Source organism: Physeter macrocephalus, chromosome 4 (assembly GCF_002837175.3).
Source record: "Physeter macrocephalus isolate SW-GA chromosome 4, ASM283717v5, whole genome shotgun sequence".
Taxonomy (NCBI): Eukaryota; Metazoa; Chordata; class Mammalia; order Artiodactyla; family Physeteridae; genus Physeter; species Physeter macrocephalus.
The window spans coordinates 105,755,159-105,771,644 of record NC_041217.1 but is presented as its reverse complement, the minus strand read 5'-3'; the positions used below and the strand labels follow the sequence as shown (position 1 = coordinate 105,771,644).

The following is a 16,486-nucleotide window of genomic DNA, read 5'->3' as shown; positions in this document are numbered from 1 at the left end:
TACAGTGACTCAACAGCATAGGACCACTTGCCACTCTCTAATTATCTTCAGTGCGTTTCTGTTTCCGATGCTTTTATTCAAGTTCTTCCCTCTGTTTGAGATGATCTTCTCCATAATCCCCACTGTGGTTGGCTCAGAAATGACCTCCCCAAAAACATCTGCCTCCTATCCCTGAAACCTGTGAATGTTACCTTATAGGGCAATATATATCCTTATTTCCTTGCAGACGTGATTAAATTAAGGATCTTGAGATGAGGAGATAATTTTGGATTATCCAGGTGGGCCCTAAATTTAATCACAGGTATCCATATAAGAAGGAAGCAGAAAGAGATTATACACACACAGAGAAGGCCATGTGAAGATGGAGCAGAGAGTGATTTGAAGATGCTGGCAATGAAGATTAGAGTGATGTGGCCATAAGCCAAAGAATACCAGCAGCCGTCAGAAGCTGGAAGAGGCTGGACTGGATTCTCTCTAGAGCCTCTGGGGGACTCTGGGTGACAATGATGTATCAAGGTAGGTTCAATGTTTGTAATAGATACACCACTCAGGTGAGGAATGTTGATAATGAGAGAGGCTATGTATGTGAGGGTCAGGGGATACATGGGAACTCTGCAGGTTCTGCTCAATTTTGCTCTGAAGCTATAATGCTCTTTAAAAAAAAAAGTTTATTAAAATTTTAAAAACTTAAAAAAGAAAAGAGCTGCCAGGGTATTGTGAAATCATGTTCTCTTTCTCCCTTTGGACAAAATGCTGCTTAAGCAAGCAGACACTAACAGGATTATCTCACAGGTAATAGATGTTTTCTAAGGTATGGCTCTCCATTCAAAAAAGCAGACAGGGCTTCCCTGGTGGCGCAGTGGTTGAGAATCTACCTGCTAATGCAGGGGACACGGGTTCGAGCCCTGGTCTGCGAGGATCCCACATGCCGCGGAGCAACTAGGCCCGTGAGCCACAACTACTGAGCCTGCGCGTCTGGAGCCTGTGCTCCGCAGCAAGAGAGGCCGTGATAGTGAAAGGCCCACGCACCACGATGAAGAGTGGCCCCCGCTTGCCACAACTAGAGAAAGCCCTCGCACAGAAACGAAGACCCAGCACAGTAAAAATAAATAAATTAATTAATAAACTCCTACCCCCAACATCTTCTTAAAAAAAAAAAAAAAGCAGACAAATTACATTCTTTTGCCACTAGATGGCATAGGAAAACAAGAGAATGTCCCTGTAATGAAAAAACTGAAAGTGGAAATGCAAAGTAGGGATGTACACTTAAAAGACTCAACAAAATATGAAACATTCATATACATGTTACCCAGATTCAGTAATGATATCAAGATTTTGCCTCATTTGCTTCATCTCTCCTGCTTTTCCTTTTCTTTCTTTCTTTTTTTTTTTAATTGCTGAGTAATTTTAAAGCAAATCCCAGACCTTAAGTCATTTTGCCACTATATACTTGGCACATATCTCTAAAAAACATTGATATTCTCTTATATAACTTCAATGTCATCATCACAGCTCTCTAACAATGATTCCTTGATATCATCTAATACCCAATCTACAGTCATATTTCTCTGAGTGTCTTTAAAAATATCTCTTTACATTTCTGTTGACTGGGTCAAGTTCCTAAACAAGGACCATATATCATACTGGTGGTTAAGCCTCTTTCCACCCCAGAGCAGTCCCTCTGAAACACTACCCACCACCACATTTCCCCTGTGCTGACTTGTTGAAGAAACCAAGTCAGGAATCTATCCTGTGGTTATGACCCACGTTCTGGATTTGTTTGCTTTTCTGCCAATAAACAGGGCAGAGAGAGCTCTGCACTGGTGGCTGCTGGCTCGCTACATTTCCCAAGCCGAACAGAAAGAACACCCCAGCCCCACCCACTCCACATCACAGCTTGGCACTAGATGTGGGGCAGAAACATCCTGGGAGAAGACTCGCTCTAGGGACACAGAGATGGCCTAAGGGCCTGGGTTGTGGTCCAGCTAGAGCGGTGGCCGTTGTTAGCGCTTACTCCTGCAGTGCCTGGGAACCACAGTGACCAACATGATGAGGTCCCTTTCACAGACACATGAGTGTACCAGCTCCAGCCACTCCATGCCAGAACTTGGCACTGGATCGTGGGCAGACAGGTCCTGGGAGAAGACTGCCACAGAGGCAGCCCAGATCTCTGGCAGCAGCATAGTCGCCTCATTTCCTACAGCCACAATGCTCTGGCCCCAGCCCCAGCCTAGTGAGTGCTTGGCCTGCCTACTCCACACCACAGCCTTGCACTAGATCAGGGATAACCACAACAGGGTTAGGGATGTGACTTTAGGTTGTGTCTGAGTGGAGCCACAGACACCTACTCAGGTGGTGCGTCAGACCTCTGTGAGTGCACAAGCCAAACACTCAAGGGGAATGAAGCCTGATCAATCCAGAACCTCAGTGTTTCTGCTCCAAAAACTGGTGAGCAGACCCTACCACTGACAGGGTGGCGACAGCCACAGAGCAGACAGGAAGCCCTACTTCATACCCTGCACAGGCTCTAGATCCTCCAACACCAACCACAACTCCTAACAAGGTGATAGCAGTCAGCACACCCTAAGGGAAGAGCTGGCTGGCATCCATATCAAAACAAGCCTTCGCACCAAAGACATTGGTTTGTGTCTTTGAAGGATATGCACAGTCTGCACAGGGATGCTCCAACATGAAAGCACCCCTACAAGACCACAATAGATAACCATTTCTCCCTAGTTCATAGAGAAAGAGAAAGTTAAGTCAAATGAAAAGGCAGAGGAAATTCTCCCAATTAAAAGAGCAAGAGAAAGCCCCTGAAAAAACTAAATAGTGAAACATATAATCAGTCTACCAGACACTGGCTTCCCTGGTGGTGCAGTGGTTGAGGGTCCGCCTGCCGATGCAGGGGACACGGGTTCGTGCCCCGGTCCGGGAAGATCCCACATGCCGTGGAGTGGCTGGGCCCATGAGCCATGGCCACTGAGCCTGTGCGTCTGGATCCTGTGCTCCGCAACGGAAGAGGCCACAACAGTGAGAGGCCCGCGTACCGCAAAAAAAAAAAAAAAAAAAAAAAAAAAAACTGCTGACTGAATTAAGAAAGAGACTTGATCTAAACACAGATTATTTCAACAAGGAACTAGAAACTATAAAGACCCAACTGAAAACAGATAATTGAATTTCTGAGATAAAAAGCACTCTAGGGGGCTTCCCTGGTGGCACAGTGGTTGGGAGTCCGCCTGCCGATGCAGGATCTTGTCCCCCGCAACGGAAGAGGCCACAACAGTGAGAGGCCCGCGTACCGCAAAAAAAAAAAAAAAAAAAAAAAAAAAAACTGCTGACTGAATTAAGAAAGAGACTTGATCTAAACACAGATTATTTCAACAAGGAACTAGAAACTATAAAGACCGAACTGAAAACAGATAATTGAATTTCTGAGATAAAAAGCACTCTAGGGGGCTTCCCTGGTGGCACAGTGGTTGGGAGTCCGCCTGCCGATGCTGGGATAATATAAAGTGTGCCAATCTATGTATATAATAGGGGTTCCAGCAGGTGAAGAGAGAGAGAGGGGATTGAAAATATATTTAAAGAAATTATGGCTGAAAAATTCTCAAACCTAAAGAAGGAAACAGATCCAGGTATAGGAATCACAGAGAGTCCCCAACAAGAGGAACTCAAACAGACCTACAGTAAGACATAATTAAAATAGCAAAAGTAAAAGAGAGAATTCAAAAGGCAGCAAGGGAAAACCAAAGAATCATTTACAAGGGAACACCCATGAGACTATCAACTGATAGAGGACACAGAAAAACAAAGCACAAAATGAAAGAGAGGAAATTGCAATACCACAGAGATTAAAAAAAAAAAATCAAAAGAGAATACTGTGAACAATTATGTGCCAACAAATTGGACAACCCAGGAAAAATGGACAAATTTCTACCCATACAGCTTGCCAAGAATGAGTCAAGAAGAAACAATTTAAACAGACCAATCACTAGAAGCAAAATAGAATCTGTAATTAAAAAAACTCCTCGCAAACAAAAGATCAGGACTCAATGGCTTCAATGGGGAATTCTACCAAACAAACAAAAAAAGAACTTATTCTTCTCAAAGTATTCCAAATAACTGAAGAAGAGGGAAAACTCCCAAATTCACTCTACAAGGCCACCATTACCCTGATACAAAACCAGACAAAGACACTACAAAAAAAGAAAATTATTACAGGCCAATATCTTTGATGAATATAGAGACAAAAATCCTCAACAAAAGATTAGCAAACTGAATCCAACAATACTTAAAGAGGATCATATACCATGATCAAGTTGGATTTATTCCAGTGTCACATGAATGGTTCAACATACACAAATCAATCAATGTGATACACCATATCAACAGAAGGAAGTGCAAAAACTACATGCATTCTCAATAGATGCAGAAAAAGCATCTGACAGAATTCAACAACCATTCATGGTAAAAACTCTTGTCAAAGTGGGTATAGAGGGAACATATTTCAACATAATAAAGGCCATTTATGACAAACCCACAGCTAACATAATATTCAATGGTGAGAAGCTGAAAGCCTTCCCACTAAATGCAGGAACAAGACAAGGATGCCTTGTCTTTCACTGCTTTTATTTAACATAGTATTGGAAGTCCTAGACACAGCAATCAGACAAGAAAAAGAAATAAAAGGTATCCAAATTGGAAGGGAACAGGTCAAACTGTCACTATTTGCAGATGACATGATACTCTATGTAGAGAACCATAAAGTCTCACACAAAACCCATTAGAACCAATAAATGAATTCAGCAAAGTTGCAGAATACAAGATTAATATACAAAAATCTATTGCTTTTCTATTCCCAAGTAATAAAATATCAGAAAGTGAAAGTAAAAAAAAAAAAATCCCATTTAAAATCACATAAAAACAAAACAAAACAAAACAAAAAACTTAGGAATAAACTTAACTAAGAAGGTGAAAGATTTATACACTGAAAACTATAAAACACTGATACAGGAAATTGAAGATGATTCAATGAAATGAAAAGATATCCTGTGCTCTTGGTTGGAAGAATTAATATTGTTAAAATGGCCATACTACCTAAAGCAACCTACAAATTTAATGTGATCCCTATCAAATTGCCCATGAAATTTTTCACAGAACTAGAATAAATAATCCTAAAATTTATAGGGATAGGGAGGGTGGGAGAGAGACACAAGAGGGAGGGGATATGGGGATATATGTATACGTATAGCTGATTCACTTTGTTATACAGCAGAAACTAACACACCATTGTAAAGCAATTATACTCCAATAAAGATGTTAAAAAAAAAAATTTATAGGAACCATAAGAGATCCAGAATTGCCAAAGCAATCCTGATGAAAAAGAACAAAGCAGTAGGCATAACCCTCCCAGACTTCAGACAATACTACAAAGCTACAGTAATCAAAATAGCATGGTATTGGCACAAAAACAGACACCCACATTAATGGAACAGACTAGAGAGGCCAGGAATAAACCCACCCAGCTATGGTCAACTAATCTAAGACAAAGTAGGCAAGACTATACATGGAGAAAAGATAATCTCTTCAATACATGGTGCTGGGAGAACTGGACAGACACATGTAAAACAATAAGGTTAGAACATTCCCTCACACCATATACAAAAATAAACTCAAAATAGCTTAAAGACCTAAATGTAAGATATAACATCATAAAACACCTAGAAGAGAACATATGTGAGACAGTCTTTGACATAAATTGTAGCAATATTTTCTTAATTAGCCTCCCAAGGCAAAAGAAATTAAGGAAAAAATAAACAAATGGGACCTAATCAAACTTAAGTTTTTGCACAGCAAAGGAAACCATCCATGAAACAAAAAGACAACCTACAGAATGGGAGAAAATTCCATTTACAATGAAAGGAACCCAAGCATCAACAGATGACTGGCATAAGAAGATGCAGTATATATACAATGGAATATTACTCAGCCATAAAAAAGAATGAAATATTACCATTTGCAGCAATGTGGATGGACCTAGAGAATATTATGCTTAGTAAAGTAAGTCATACAGAGAAAAACAAATACCACATAACACCACTTATATGTGGAATCTAAAAATACAAATGAATGTATATACAAAACAGAAACAGGCTTACAGACATAGAAAACAAACATGACTATCAGAGTGTGCGGGGGGAGGGAATTAGGAGTATGTGATTAACAGATACAAACTACTATACATAAAATAGATAAGCAACAAAGATTTACTGTATAACACAAGGAATTATACCCAATATCTTATAATAACCTATAATGAAATATAATCTGCAAAAAAGTTGAATCACCATGCTGTACACCTGAAACTAACATAATATTATAAATTAACTATACTTCAATTTAAAAAAATAAAAAATAAAGTGAGATATTGAATAAAATGCCCAAAAATATGCCTGATACATAGACAGGCAAGCAGCTGCCCAGTGAAGGTCAGGTCTAGCTGATGACAAGAGATAATTTCAGTTTATATAACAGAAATACCCCTTCTAATGAAATAATTATAAAGTAGCTAAAAAATTATGTTTTTTGGACAGCGCAGAATATGTGCAATATTATTTCTGTAAGTGATTAATACTTACAGCAGAAGTAGAGAATCCAAGGATTTTTGAAGCACAAATTGTCTTCAGGAATTTAGGTCTACTGCCAAGGGTGCACAGTCTCCCCTGGGCCAAAAACATGCTACAGGACAAAAGAAAAAATTTTAAAGGGAGTAAATATACACTTATATCACTGTTAAACATTTATAGCTAGGTGATAGACCATAAACTTGTATAAAATAGAAATAAAATTTATTGATAGCTGAGTTTTCTTTCTATGATATAATCTCTCATCACTAGAATCATTCTAATCATTCTAATAGAATCCTCCTTATACAAATTTATGCATGTGTCGTTTTAAAGTAGAGATCTGTAAGGATATGGTGAATTTAAAAAACAAAGTTCTAATTTAGTCAAGAGCATTAAACTACAGGAAGTAAAAGTTCCATTCCTAGTAGGCATAAAATCCAGAATATTTCAGTCTAAGAACTACTTAAATTTCGGAATCATCTGGAGAAGTCACTAGTAAAAACACAATTTGTGACAGTAAATTAAAGTTGTTAGAAACAGGTTATTTAGAAAGTTGTTTGAAAAGGATTATAGTAGGTCCTTGATAAATATGAAGAATATATGAATGAATCTTCCTTATTTTCTCAGGTGGTACTGCCTTCAACAATTCCAGAAGATAGCTAGGTAGCTGGAATCTATTGAAATGGCTTGCTAAGAGGCATGAATCTGGATTACTTCTCTACTTGTAAGGAAATCATTATCAATCATGGGTCAAAGTAGGGAGATCAAAGCAAAATGGAATTCTTATTATACTGCCATTTAGAAGTGAAAGCATTCAGGAAAGCAGACACTTCCCATAAGGTTTTACTCTGACAATGTTTTATCAGTGGATGGCATTTCCTTCATCTCTAATAATCAAACTTTTAGAAAAAAAGGCATACTTTATGGATTCAAAGGGACCACTGAAACTATCAATAGCTATGAATCTCTTTAAGTTACCAAAATGTGAAGGCTACAGATGTGAAAAATAATATATTGGATGTTTCTTAAAAAGTGAAATAGAAAATCCTTACCTTGTCAATAAAATTCAGCTTAAATGACAGCCTCTTAGCCATTCTACATCACATCAGCCTAGTTTAATTCTCTGCAAAGCACTTTCTGTTTGTTTGGCTGACCACTCACTCATTCATTTGATAATTTAATGCAAGCACCATGAACAGGGGGACCTGGTGCGTTTAGTTCACCACTGTCTTCTCTGGCACATAGGCACGTGATAAATAAATGTGTCAAATGAATGAATGAATACATAAAATCACATTATAAATTAATGATTTAAGTGAACTATTTATGATGAGTCCTTTTATGAAATATTCCTTTGTAAAGTAAATAATTACCTCTTATGTTTTATGTCTTTCAAGTCAAAGACCAGGTTTTCTTAAATCAAGAAATGCCTATTTTTTGGTCATTAATAGTTCTGTTCAGGAATAAAATATTAATTGGATTAGGCAGTAGGGCTAGTTCTGAGGAAAGGTATTACCAAACAACAGTGACTATGTTGAACAATCTTCATTCAGTATCATAGAGTTATTTGATTTAGGACAATATATTTTTCAGAAAATAAATGCCCATTTATTTAAATTCAACCTAATTTATTTGTTATTAAGGAAAGTATAAGTAAAATTCTTTCTTGAAAGTAGAAAAGTGAGAGAAACCTCTTCTACCTTCTTCAGATAAATGGGGTTGGGGAGCTGGGAGGGGAGCAAACAGGACTAGGAGTCAGGATACCTGGATTCTAATCCTTATTTTTGATATTACAAAAAGGTTTCTATCCTTGGACAATTCCCTGACCCTTGGTGGGCCTTAGTTTCCCCATATTTCAAAACAGATGAATAAATGAATCCTTGGTTTCCAGGTAATCTCAGAAAGTACTGTAAGTCAGTGGGTGGTTGTATGTGACCTCAGACTTTAGGTCTTGGGAGATTCCCCCCAGGCTGGGTGAGCCACACCATCTGGCCACCACACCTCAATACCCATTCCCCTTTGGAAGTTAACACTAAATCTACCTGTTTTCATCTGGAAATCCCAAAGCCTAATTCCCACCTCTTCTTCCCTGTTTTCTGCAGCACATTACCGCCATAATGCAATGTATTGCCTGGAAACTGACCCAGCCCTTCATTTCTCTTCCACTTTCCAAACTTTCTACTGCGTCTTTTGGAACAGCTGCACCATTCTCAGCAAATCCCATTACATCTTTATGTTTTGAGAGTGTTCCTTGTACCTCCTAGCTTGAACTGAAACCTTATTGCTCCCAGAAGATACCACTCCTATATGCCTCAGTGTCAGCTTTTGCTTGTATATGCCTCACTTATCTCTTTCTTACTATTTTACCATTACCAGACTACTACTTCCCTCATCTGCCTCAATGATATTATCTTCTGGCCTGCTGATAACTCCTTGTCATTCATTAGAGATTTTGTCATTAGACACACAGTTTCCTTCTCAACTCTAAGTACTGTGATCATCCCAGGTAATTCTCATGTCTTCAGAGAGAGCCCATCCAACAACTGACATCCCTGGGCCTATCGCTCTTCTCTTCCATCCCACCCTAGGCACTCTCTCCTATAGTCACACCCTGCACCTTGCCATTACCTCAATCTGGTCTAATTCCAAAACAATTAATTGAAGTATTCTGATCTTTGACCATAAACTACTTATCCTTCCAATTTGCTTACTTATTCCAATGATTACTATTCTTAAATATCATCAAGATCTCTAGGAGGCTGCCTCTCCTTTTCTCAATCAGCCCTCACCTTCCTTTATTTTCCAATATAGACGCCAGTTCCACTGCTTCAATAATGTTCTTTACAATGCCCTAGCTCCCCGTCTGTCTTTTATAGATAGGTATCTATAAAACCCTGGCCCTGGATGAACTCAATTACAGTGTCTGTTTTTCCTATGGCCCATGAAGCTGTGGACAGCTGGAGAAAATCACAAAGGATAGGATTGGTTTCACCACAAATTATGGTCATTAATCTCAAATTGACCCCCAACACTCTCCAGCAATTCTACTATATTTTATAGGTAGAGGATGGCAGAATATACCCCCGCCAAATTGCCACTTTGGCCTAAGGATTATTGTGAGCTAAAGGCACTGGAAAAACAGCCGAGGCAAGAAGAGTGATCTGATCTCCCCCTTTCTTCCTGAAAACAGGAGATAAAATTCCCATGTGAAAGATACCTGCCCTATACTGGGAAAAAAGAAACACTCTTAGACAGGGAGTTAAAGCTGAGAGAATTCTGTACAAACAGACCTTGTTAAAATAATTCTTATCTTCCTTTAGTCTCCCCATATTTTTTGGTTACTTTTCCACAATGGCCTCTCTTTGTTCAATCTAGCATAAAAGCACTTGGTTTTGCTACTTCTTTGGGTCTTCATTTCCTTGTGAAAGCTCCTGTGTCACATAGAACTTTTACCAAATGTGTGCTTTTCTCCTGTTATTATGTATTATGTCAATTTAATTCTTGGGCCCACCCCAAAGCCATAAGAGAATAGGCAATACTTCTCTCCCATAGTACAAAATGATTATTTAAATTTTCCCACACTCCTCTTACATAAAACCCTCTTTAGTCTAAGCAGATGACCTTGCTCTCTATCACAGAGAAAACAGAAGCCATCAGATGCGAACTCTTTCAACCTACCCACATCTAAAAAACCAAACCTAAAAATATTCCTTTTTTCTTCCTACTGTAATAAAGGAAGTGACCCTTCTACAAAAGGACAGTCCCTCCTCCCATGACTTAGATGTCATTCCTCTCCCCTCCACAGAGACTCTGCTCCATTGATTATTACCCCTCTCCTCGGCATATTCAGCTTTCCTTGCTCAAGTCTCCTCTAGTTATTGGGTTGGCCAAAAACCTTAAGGTGAAAATAAAAGACACATTATTCATTTTCACCAAGAACTTCATTGAACAACGTATTCACTGTTTTGTTCCACGACCTTCTGCCATTTTTCAGGCAACTTCATAATTCCATCTTCCCAAAACTTTTTATCTTTTTGAGCAAAGAACTGTTCCAGGTGCCTTTTACAGTCTTCGAGGGAATTAAAATTTTTTCCATTAGGAGAATTCTGTAAAGACCGAAATAAATGGAAATCCAAAGGTACAATGTCTGGTAAATATGGCAGATGAATCAGAACTTCCCAGCCAAGCTGTTTTTGTCTGGTCATCAAAGAAACATGTGGCCTTGCATTATCCTGATGGAAGATCATGCATTTTCTGTTGACTAATTCTGGACGCTTTTTGTCAACTGCTGCTTTCAGCTGGTCTAATTGGGAGCAGTATTTGTTGAAATTAATCGTTTGGTTTTCTGGAAGGAACTCGTAATAGAGGACTCCCTTCCAATTCCACCATATACACAACATCACCTTCTTTAGGTGAAGACCGGCCTTTGATGTGGTTGCTGGTGGTTCATTTCCCTTGCCCCATGATCTCTTCCGTTCCACATTATTGTACAGTATCCACTTTTCATCGCCTGTTCCAATTTGTTTTAAAAACGTAACGTTTTCATTACGTTTAAGTAGAGAATTGCATGCGGAAGTACGGTCAAGAAGGTTTTCTTCGCTTAACTTACGTGGAACCCAAACATCAAAGTGATTCACATAACCAAGCTGATGCAAATGATTTTCAATGCTTGATTTGGATATTTTGAGTATGTCGGCTATCTCCTAAGTGGTATAACGTTGATTGTTGTCAATCAATGTCTCGATTTGATCACTATCAACTTCAACTGGTCTACCCGACCTTGGAGCATCGTCCAGCGAGAAATCTCCAGCACAAAACTTCACAAAACACTTTTGACACGTTCAGTCAGTCACAACACCTTCTCCATACACTGCAGAAATCTTTTTTTGCGCTTAGGTTGCGTTTTTACCTTTCTTGAAATAATAAAGCATAATATGCCGAAAATATTGCTTTTTTCTTCCATCGTCAATATTAAAATGGATATACAAAAATTCACCAATTTTGATAAGTTTTTAAAAAATGCACGCTGATATGGCAGCTGTCACAATACAACCTAATAAAATTGTTTCGAATGAAGTTAAAGACAACTAAGTGCTACTAGAGCCATCTTATTGAAAAAAACCAACTTTCTGGCCAACGCAATGAAAACATATCATTTTATTAACTGTCCCCTTTCCTCAATCTATACTCCTTAACCCAGTGCAATCTGATTTTTGTACCCATGATTCCATAGAGGCAGCTCTTGCGCAAGTCAATTTTGACATTCATATTGTTAAATTCACTGGACATTTTGCAATTCTCACTTTCCTTGAGCTCTCTGCAGCTTTAGATCAGCTGGTCAAGCCCTGTCTCCTCCCAGAAACACCATTTTCCCTTGGCTTTTGACCTACGACAATCTCTCATTTTCCCAAACTTAAATGACAGAATTTCTCAATGCCCAGATCTTTTTTCTTCTCACTCATTACTCTCTCACTAGGTAATTTCATTGTAAAAGGAACTGTGAGGGCACCAGTGAATTATCGGCTCCAAAGAAATCTAAGCAGACTGATAGACACAGATTCAGAACCCCTGAAGTTTTTCTTCTGTACTTTAAATAAACATTTTTGAGCAGCACTTTTCTAAAGCAATTAACATTCCATATGCATATTCACTGAGAAGCTAAATGAATAAATTGGGATGTCATTGAAAAGTTGGACAAAATCAAAAGGTATATGGCTTTTCATTTTAAACAATATTTTCACTATTTTTTTCATTTCAAAATCAAAAGGTATATCGCTTTTCATTTTAAACAATATTTTCACTGTTTCACTTATACTTAAAAACAGTGTTCTGTGAAGAAAATCAGGAAATTGTGAATCAGGGTGATCTAGTAAACCTGATTATGTATGGCATATTATACATAAGATAAACTCCATAATCATATACGCATGATCAATAAAAAATTAAACTATTTATTATCATTGGTGTAGACTGTTTAAAATGAAGATACACAAGATATGTGTGGCACAGCTTGGGGGGACCTGAAGCTGAGAAGGCTGATGGATTGTTGGAGAATCCAGAGCTAAAAGATGAGTAAAGCAGTCAAGATGAATTGTAAAAAGTTTGAAACTCTGGACTTAAACCCAGATAACCAATTCATAACAACTTTGCATATGTGGAGGAGAGGTAGGAAAAGATTTAGTGAATTTCACAAAGTACAGACGTTCAGGTTAACAGCAAGCTCAAGGTGGATTAATGTGAAGTGACTGCAAAAAGGCCTAGTGCTAATGAATGCACAACCCAGGTTAAGAGTCTGACCCAAGGAAAGTTTATTTCCACCTCACACTCTACCTGTTGGTCCACTTCTAGAATGTTTATAAGGCTTACTGTTACAAAGGAGGACATATAGGTGAACAAGGTACTGGTGGGGGAAGTACAGTGGGAATAAGCCTCAAAGCCATGTCACTGAAGCAAGAATGGAAAAAATCAGCCATACTGAGCCGGCACAAGACTTAAGTTAGGAGACGTGATCCTGAAATTGCTGAAAAGCTGTTTTGTGAAAATGGGACTCGTGTAATTAATTATAAATTTCTGCAGAGGGAAGGAATCTGGCTGTCCGGTTTAAGTTGTCACGAGTTTGGTTTCAGCCCCACGTGAGCTAAAACTCTGTAATGGTGGGTGTGCAGCCCGGTGTGGAAGGAGCCAGCTGCCCGGCTGCGCCCTCAGGTAGCAGCGGAGGAGCCGCGCGCCAGCAAGACGGAAGAATGTCCGTACTGGGTGGGGGGCTCCAAAAGCAACAGACTGGGCCTCTTTTCTCTTTTATCTAAAAACTATGGGTTCCACTAAGAGTCACTTATGTGGCAAGTGAGCAGCCTCTGTTCCCTATGTTTAATTGAGAATCCCGATTACGGATGAACTGGAGTCGGTGTCAGCTTCCCACACCGTTTACAAAATGCCCAAATTGCAAAAACGAAGCGCAAAAGGAGCAGATGAGGACCGGGGTCCAAGGGACCCCACCCTAGAAGACCAGTCACCTCAGGGCCATTCCCTCTCCGGAGCAAGCAAACTGTGAAATTCCAGCGCTGACCCTCTGCTACCAGCCCCGTGGTCCGCCAGGGCCGGGGGTCAGCGGCCCAGGCCCGCGCTCCCGCCTCCGCTCCGGAAGGCGAGTCCCAATGCTGAAGGAAATCCAGCCCCGGCTCTTCCTCCCAGCCCGCCAGGCGGGCGGCCCGGCGAGCGCACCCCAGCTAGGCCTCCCTCCCTCCCAGCCTCCCTCGGCACGGCTCCGCACCCGAGACCACTGCCGTCACCCCCACCAAGTGCCCGCCTTGCGCCCCACTCACACCCCTCACGCGAACACCTCACCTCCCTGAGTTCCAGTCCCGCGACGCCTCGAGAGCCTGATGGGGCGGGACTCGGACGTGGGGGCGGAGCCTGGACGGGATTGACTGTGTGGGTCGGGATTCCAAACGCCGATTGGCTGAGGGGTAGGCCTGGGTAGCTGACTGGACGCAACTGGGCGGGCGTGGAGAAGGGGGCGGTGAAAGGCGCCTGGCACGGAGAGTAAGGGGGCGGGGTGGAGGTGCGCGGGGATGTGGCCGGGGATTGGCTGTGGTGTCTAGACTCGGGCGCGATGGGCTGTGAGGACAGCCGGGAACCGGGACTGGACTTAGCAGGTGGAGGTGCGGAGCCGGATCAGGGCAGTGCAATAGAGGCGGGTCTGGGTCAGGGGTGGAGTGGGGCGGAGGCTTGTATATGGCCGGGATTGGGTATGAAATTGAGGTCTAATTGGATGTATGTGACCTATTGATTTGGGGCGGGTTATAGGACAAAGGATTGATTTGGAAGAAAAGGCAAGCTGTGGGGTCACAGGGCTTAGGTGAGGGGAAGGCTGTAGTTTGAACGATGTTAGAAGGTGCCAGAGAGGGCAAGGCTAAAGAGAGTGTGCGAAAAGTTTTGTAGATGTATTTATCACCTATGATGGTGGGGAGGGGGGAAAAAAGGAACTTTACTTTCCTGAACAGTAAAACGAATTCTATCAGAGAACCGAGAATGGAATAGCGTATGAAACTGAGAAGGAAAATAAGTGACACTTTAAACGTGAAGAAGAAACATTGGCTAAGAGAAAAAGGAACACCAGAAATTACTCCTTTATTGAGGGCAGTGTTAGCGAAAGGAAAGGTTCTGGTAAGAATTAGGTTTCATAAGTAGATTTTCCTTATCTCCTAATTTAAGAAAATGAGAGAATAGAAGGAGTTGGGGGGCAGTAGCTTGTTATTCAACTGCAGAGGAAAGAACAAAGATAATCTCTGGTTGAAGGAATCTATTCTGCAACTAGGTACTGCGAGATTCAGAAGATGAATAGGTGAATGGAGAGATGCTTGTGTACAATAGGGACAGTATTTGAGCTTGTATTGGGTGATTTGGAGGGGAGGGTTCAAGGAAATGGAGATTCATGCTGTTTTGGGTGCTGTCTGGGAGTGGGGGTGATTATTAGATTGGGCATCATAATACATCTTACATAGAAGAAGGGAGGAAAATTGCAAGGCTAAGTCTGTAGTTGGTAAAGAAGCAATGGTTTTGCTAGCTGGGAGAAGAGGAGGTTTGCTATTTTTGTAGTTTGCAGTGACCTTGTTTTTATTTGAGTTTAGGCAAGTTTATTGAGTGATCTTATCTGTTGTCTCATTTCATCATAATCAGAGTGACTGACGTTAGTGTTCTGTTAGATTTTTATATTTTACAGGGGGAACACCAGGGCTAGTTCCTAACAATACCGAAGCCTTAAGGGTAAGTGTCAGTTCAGTTCCTGATGGCAGGTACTGCTTATCTTTTTCTCATATTTAACAAATACATGAATTGAAAACATAGGTGTGGAGGCTTCTGGGGGAAATGAGGCAGAGAAAGTGAATGTCTCAAACCTTAAAGAGGAAGAAACAGGCAATAGACAAGTAAATATATACAATGACTTCAGATGGTGATAAGTGCTATGAAAGAAGCAATGAGGGGTGGAGACTGCAGAGAGTTTAAATACGATAGTCAGGATAGGCTTTTTTTGAGAAGGTAACATTTGAACCAGAATTGAATGATAAAGACACAACTTTGCAAAAAATTATTCTGGATAGGAAAATAGCAGTTGAAAAGGCTCTGAGAATAAACTTGGCATGCAAGGAATAAGAAAGAGGCCAGTGTGTCTAAAGCACTGTAATCCAGGGGAAAAGTGCTTCCAGATTAGGGTGGAGAGGAAGGCAGGGACCAGATCACGCAGAACCTTGAAGACCACAGAAAGTTTCGATTTTATATTGAAGTAGCCATTGGAAGATCTTAAGCACAGGAATAATATAATCTTAATTACATTTTAAAAAGACACTCTAGGGCTTCCCTGGTGGCGCAGTGGTTGAGAGTCCGCCTGCCGAGACAGGGGACATGGGTTCGTGCCCCAGTCTGGGAAGATCCCACATGCCGCGGAGCGGCTGGGCCCGTGAGCCATGGCCGCTGAGCCTGCGCGTCCGGAGCCTGTGCTCCGCAACGGGAGAGGCCACAGCAGTGAGAGGCCCGCGTACCGCAAAAAAAAAAAAAAAAAAAAAAAAAAGACACTCTAGTTGGTTTGGAGAAGAGACTTGCAGGTAGGCGAGAGTAGAAGCAGGAAGGAGGAGGTTAGGAGGTTGTTAGTGGGAGATATGATGTTGTCTGGGCTAGGGTGGTGGCAGAGGATGAAAAGAGGGCTAGGGTCACAACGTTCATTCTGCCGACATTCACTTATTCCTCTTTTTCAGCTCTACCACTCCACAGTCACCTCTGCCTAGTTTCTCCTAATTCATACACTCTCTGTTTACCCTCTTCAGAGTATAAACTGCCAATCTCTTGCTGAGGTGAAGGAGGAA

At 40.8% G+C, this 16,486-nt stretch overlaps 1 protein-coding gene across 5 annotated transcripts in view; it reads right to left on the bottom strand.

Annotated features, from left to right (window-relative positions):
* KYAT3 (kynurenine aminotransferase 3) overlaps positions 1–14,044 on the bottom strand; it is a 61,166-nt gene extending 47,122 nt beyond the window's left edge. For 3 of the 5 annotated variants that reach the window (XR_008617212.1, XM_024119834.3, XM_028489179.2), the window contains exon 1: positions 6,639–6,754. Coding sequence is in view for 3 of the 5 variants with exons in the window: in XM_024119834.3 (XP_023975602.1) it covers positions 6,639–6,737 (99 nt within the window). In the remaining 2 variants the exon portion in view is untranslated. Of the gene's footprint in view, positions 1–6,638; positions 6,755–13,970 lie in introns of those variants that run through there. The other 2 variants (XM_024119835.3, XM_024119836.3) reach the window with 2 other exon arrangements.
* Positions 14,045–16,486: the final 2,442 nt, after the last annotated feature.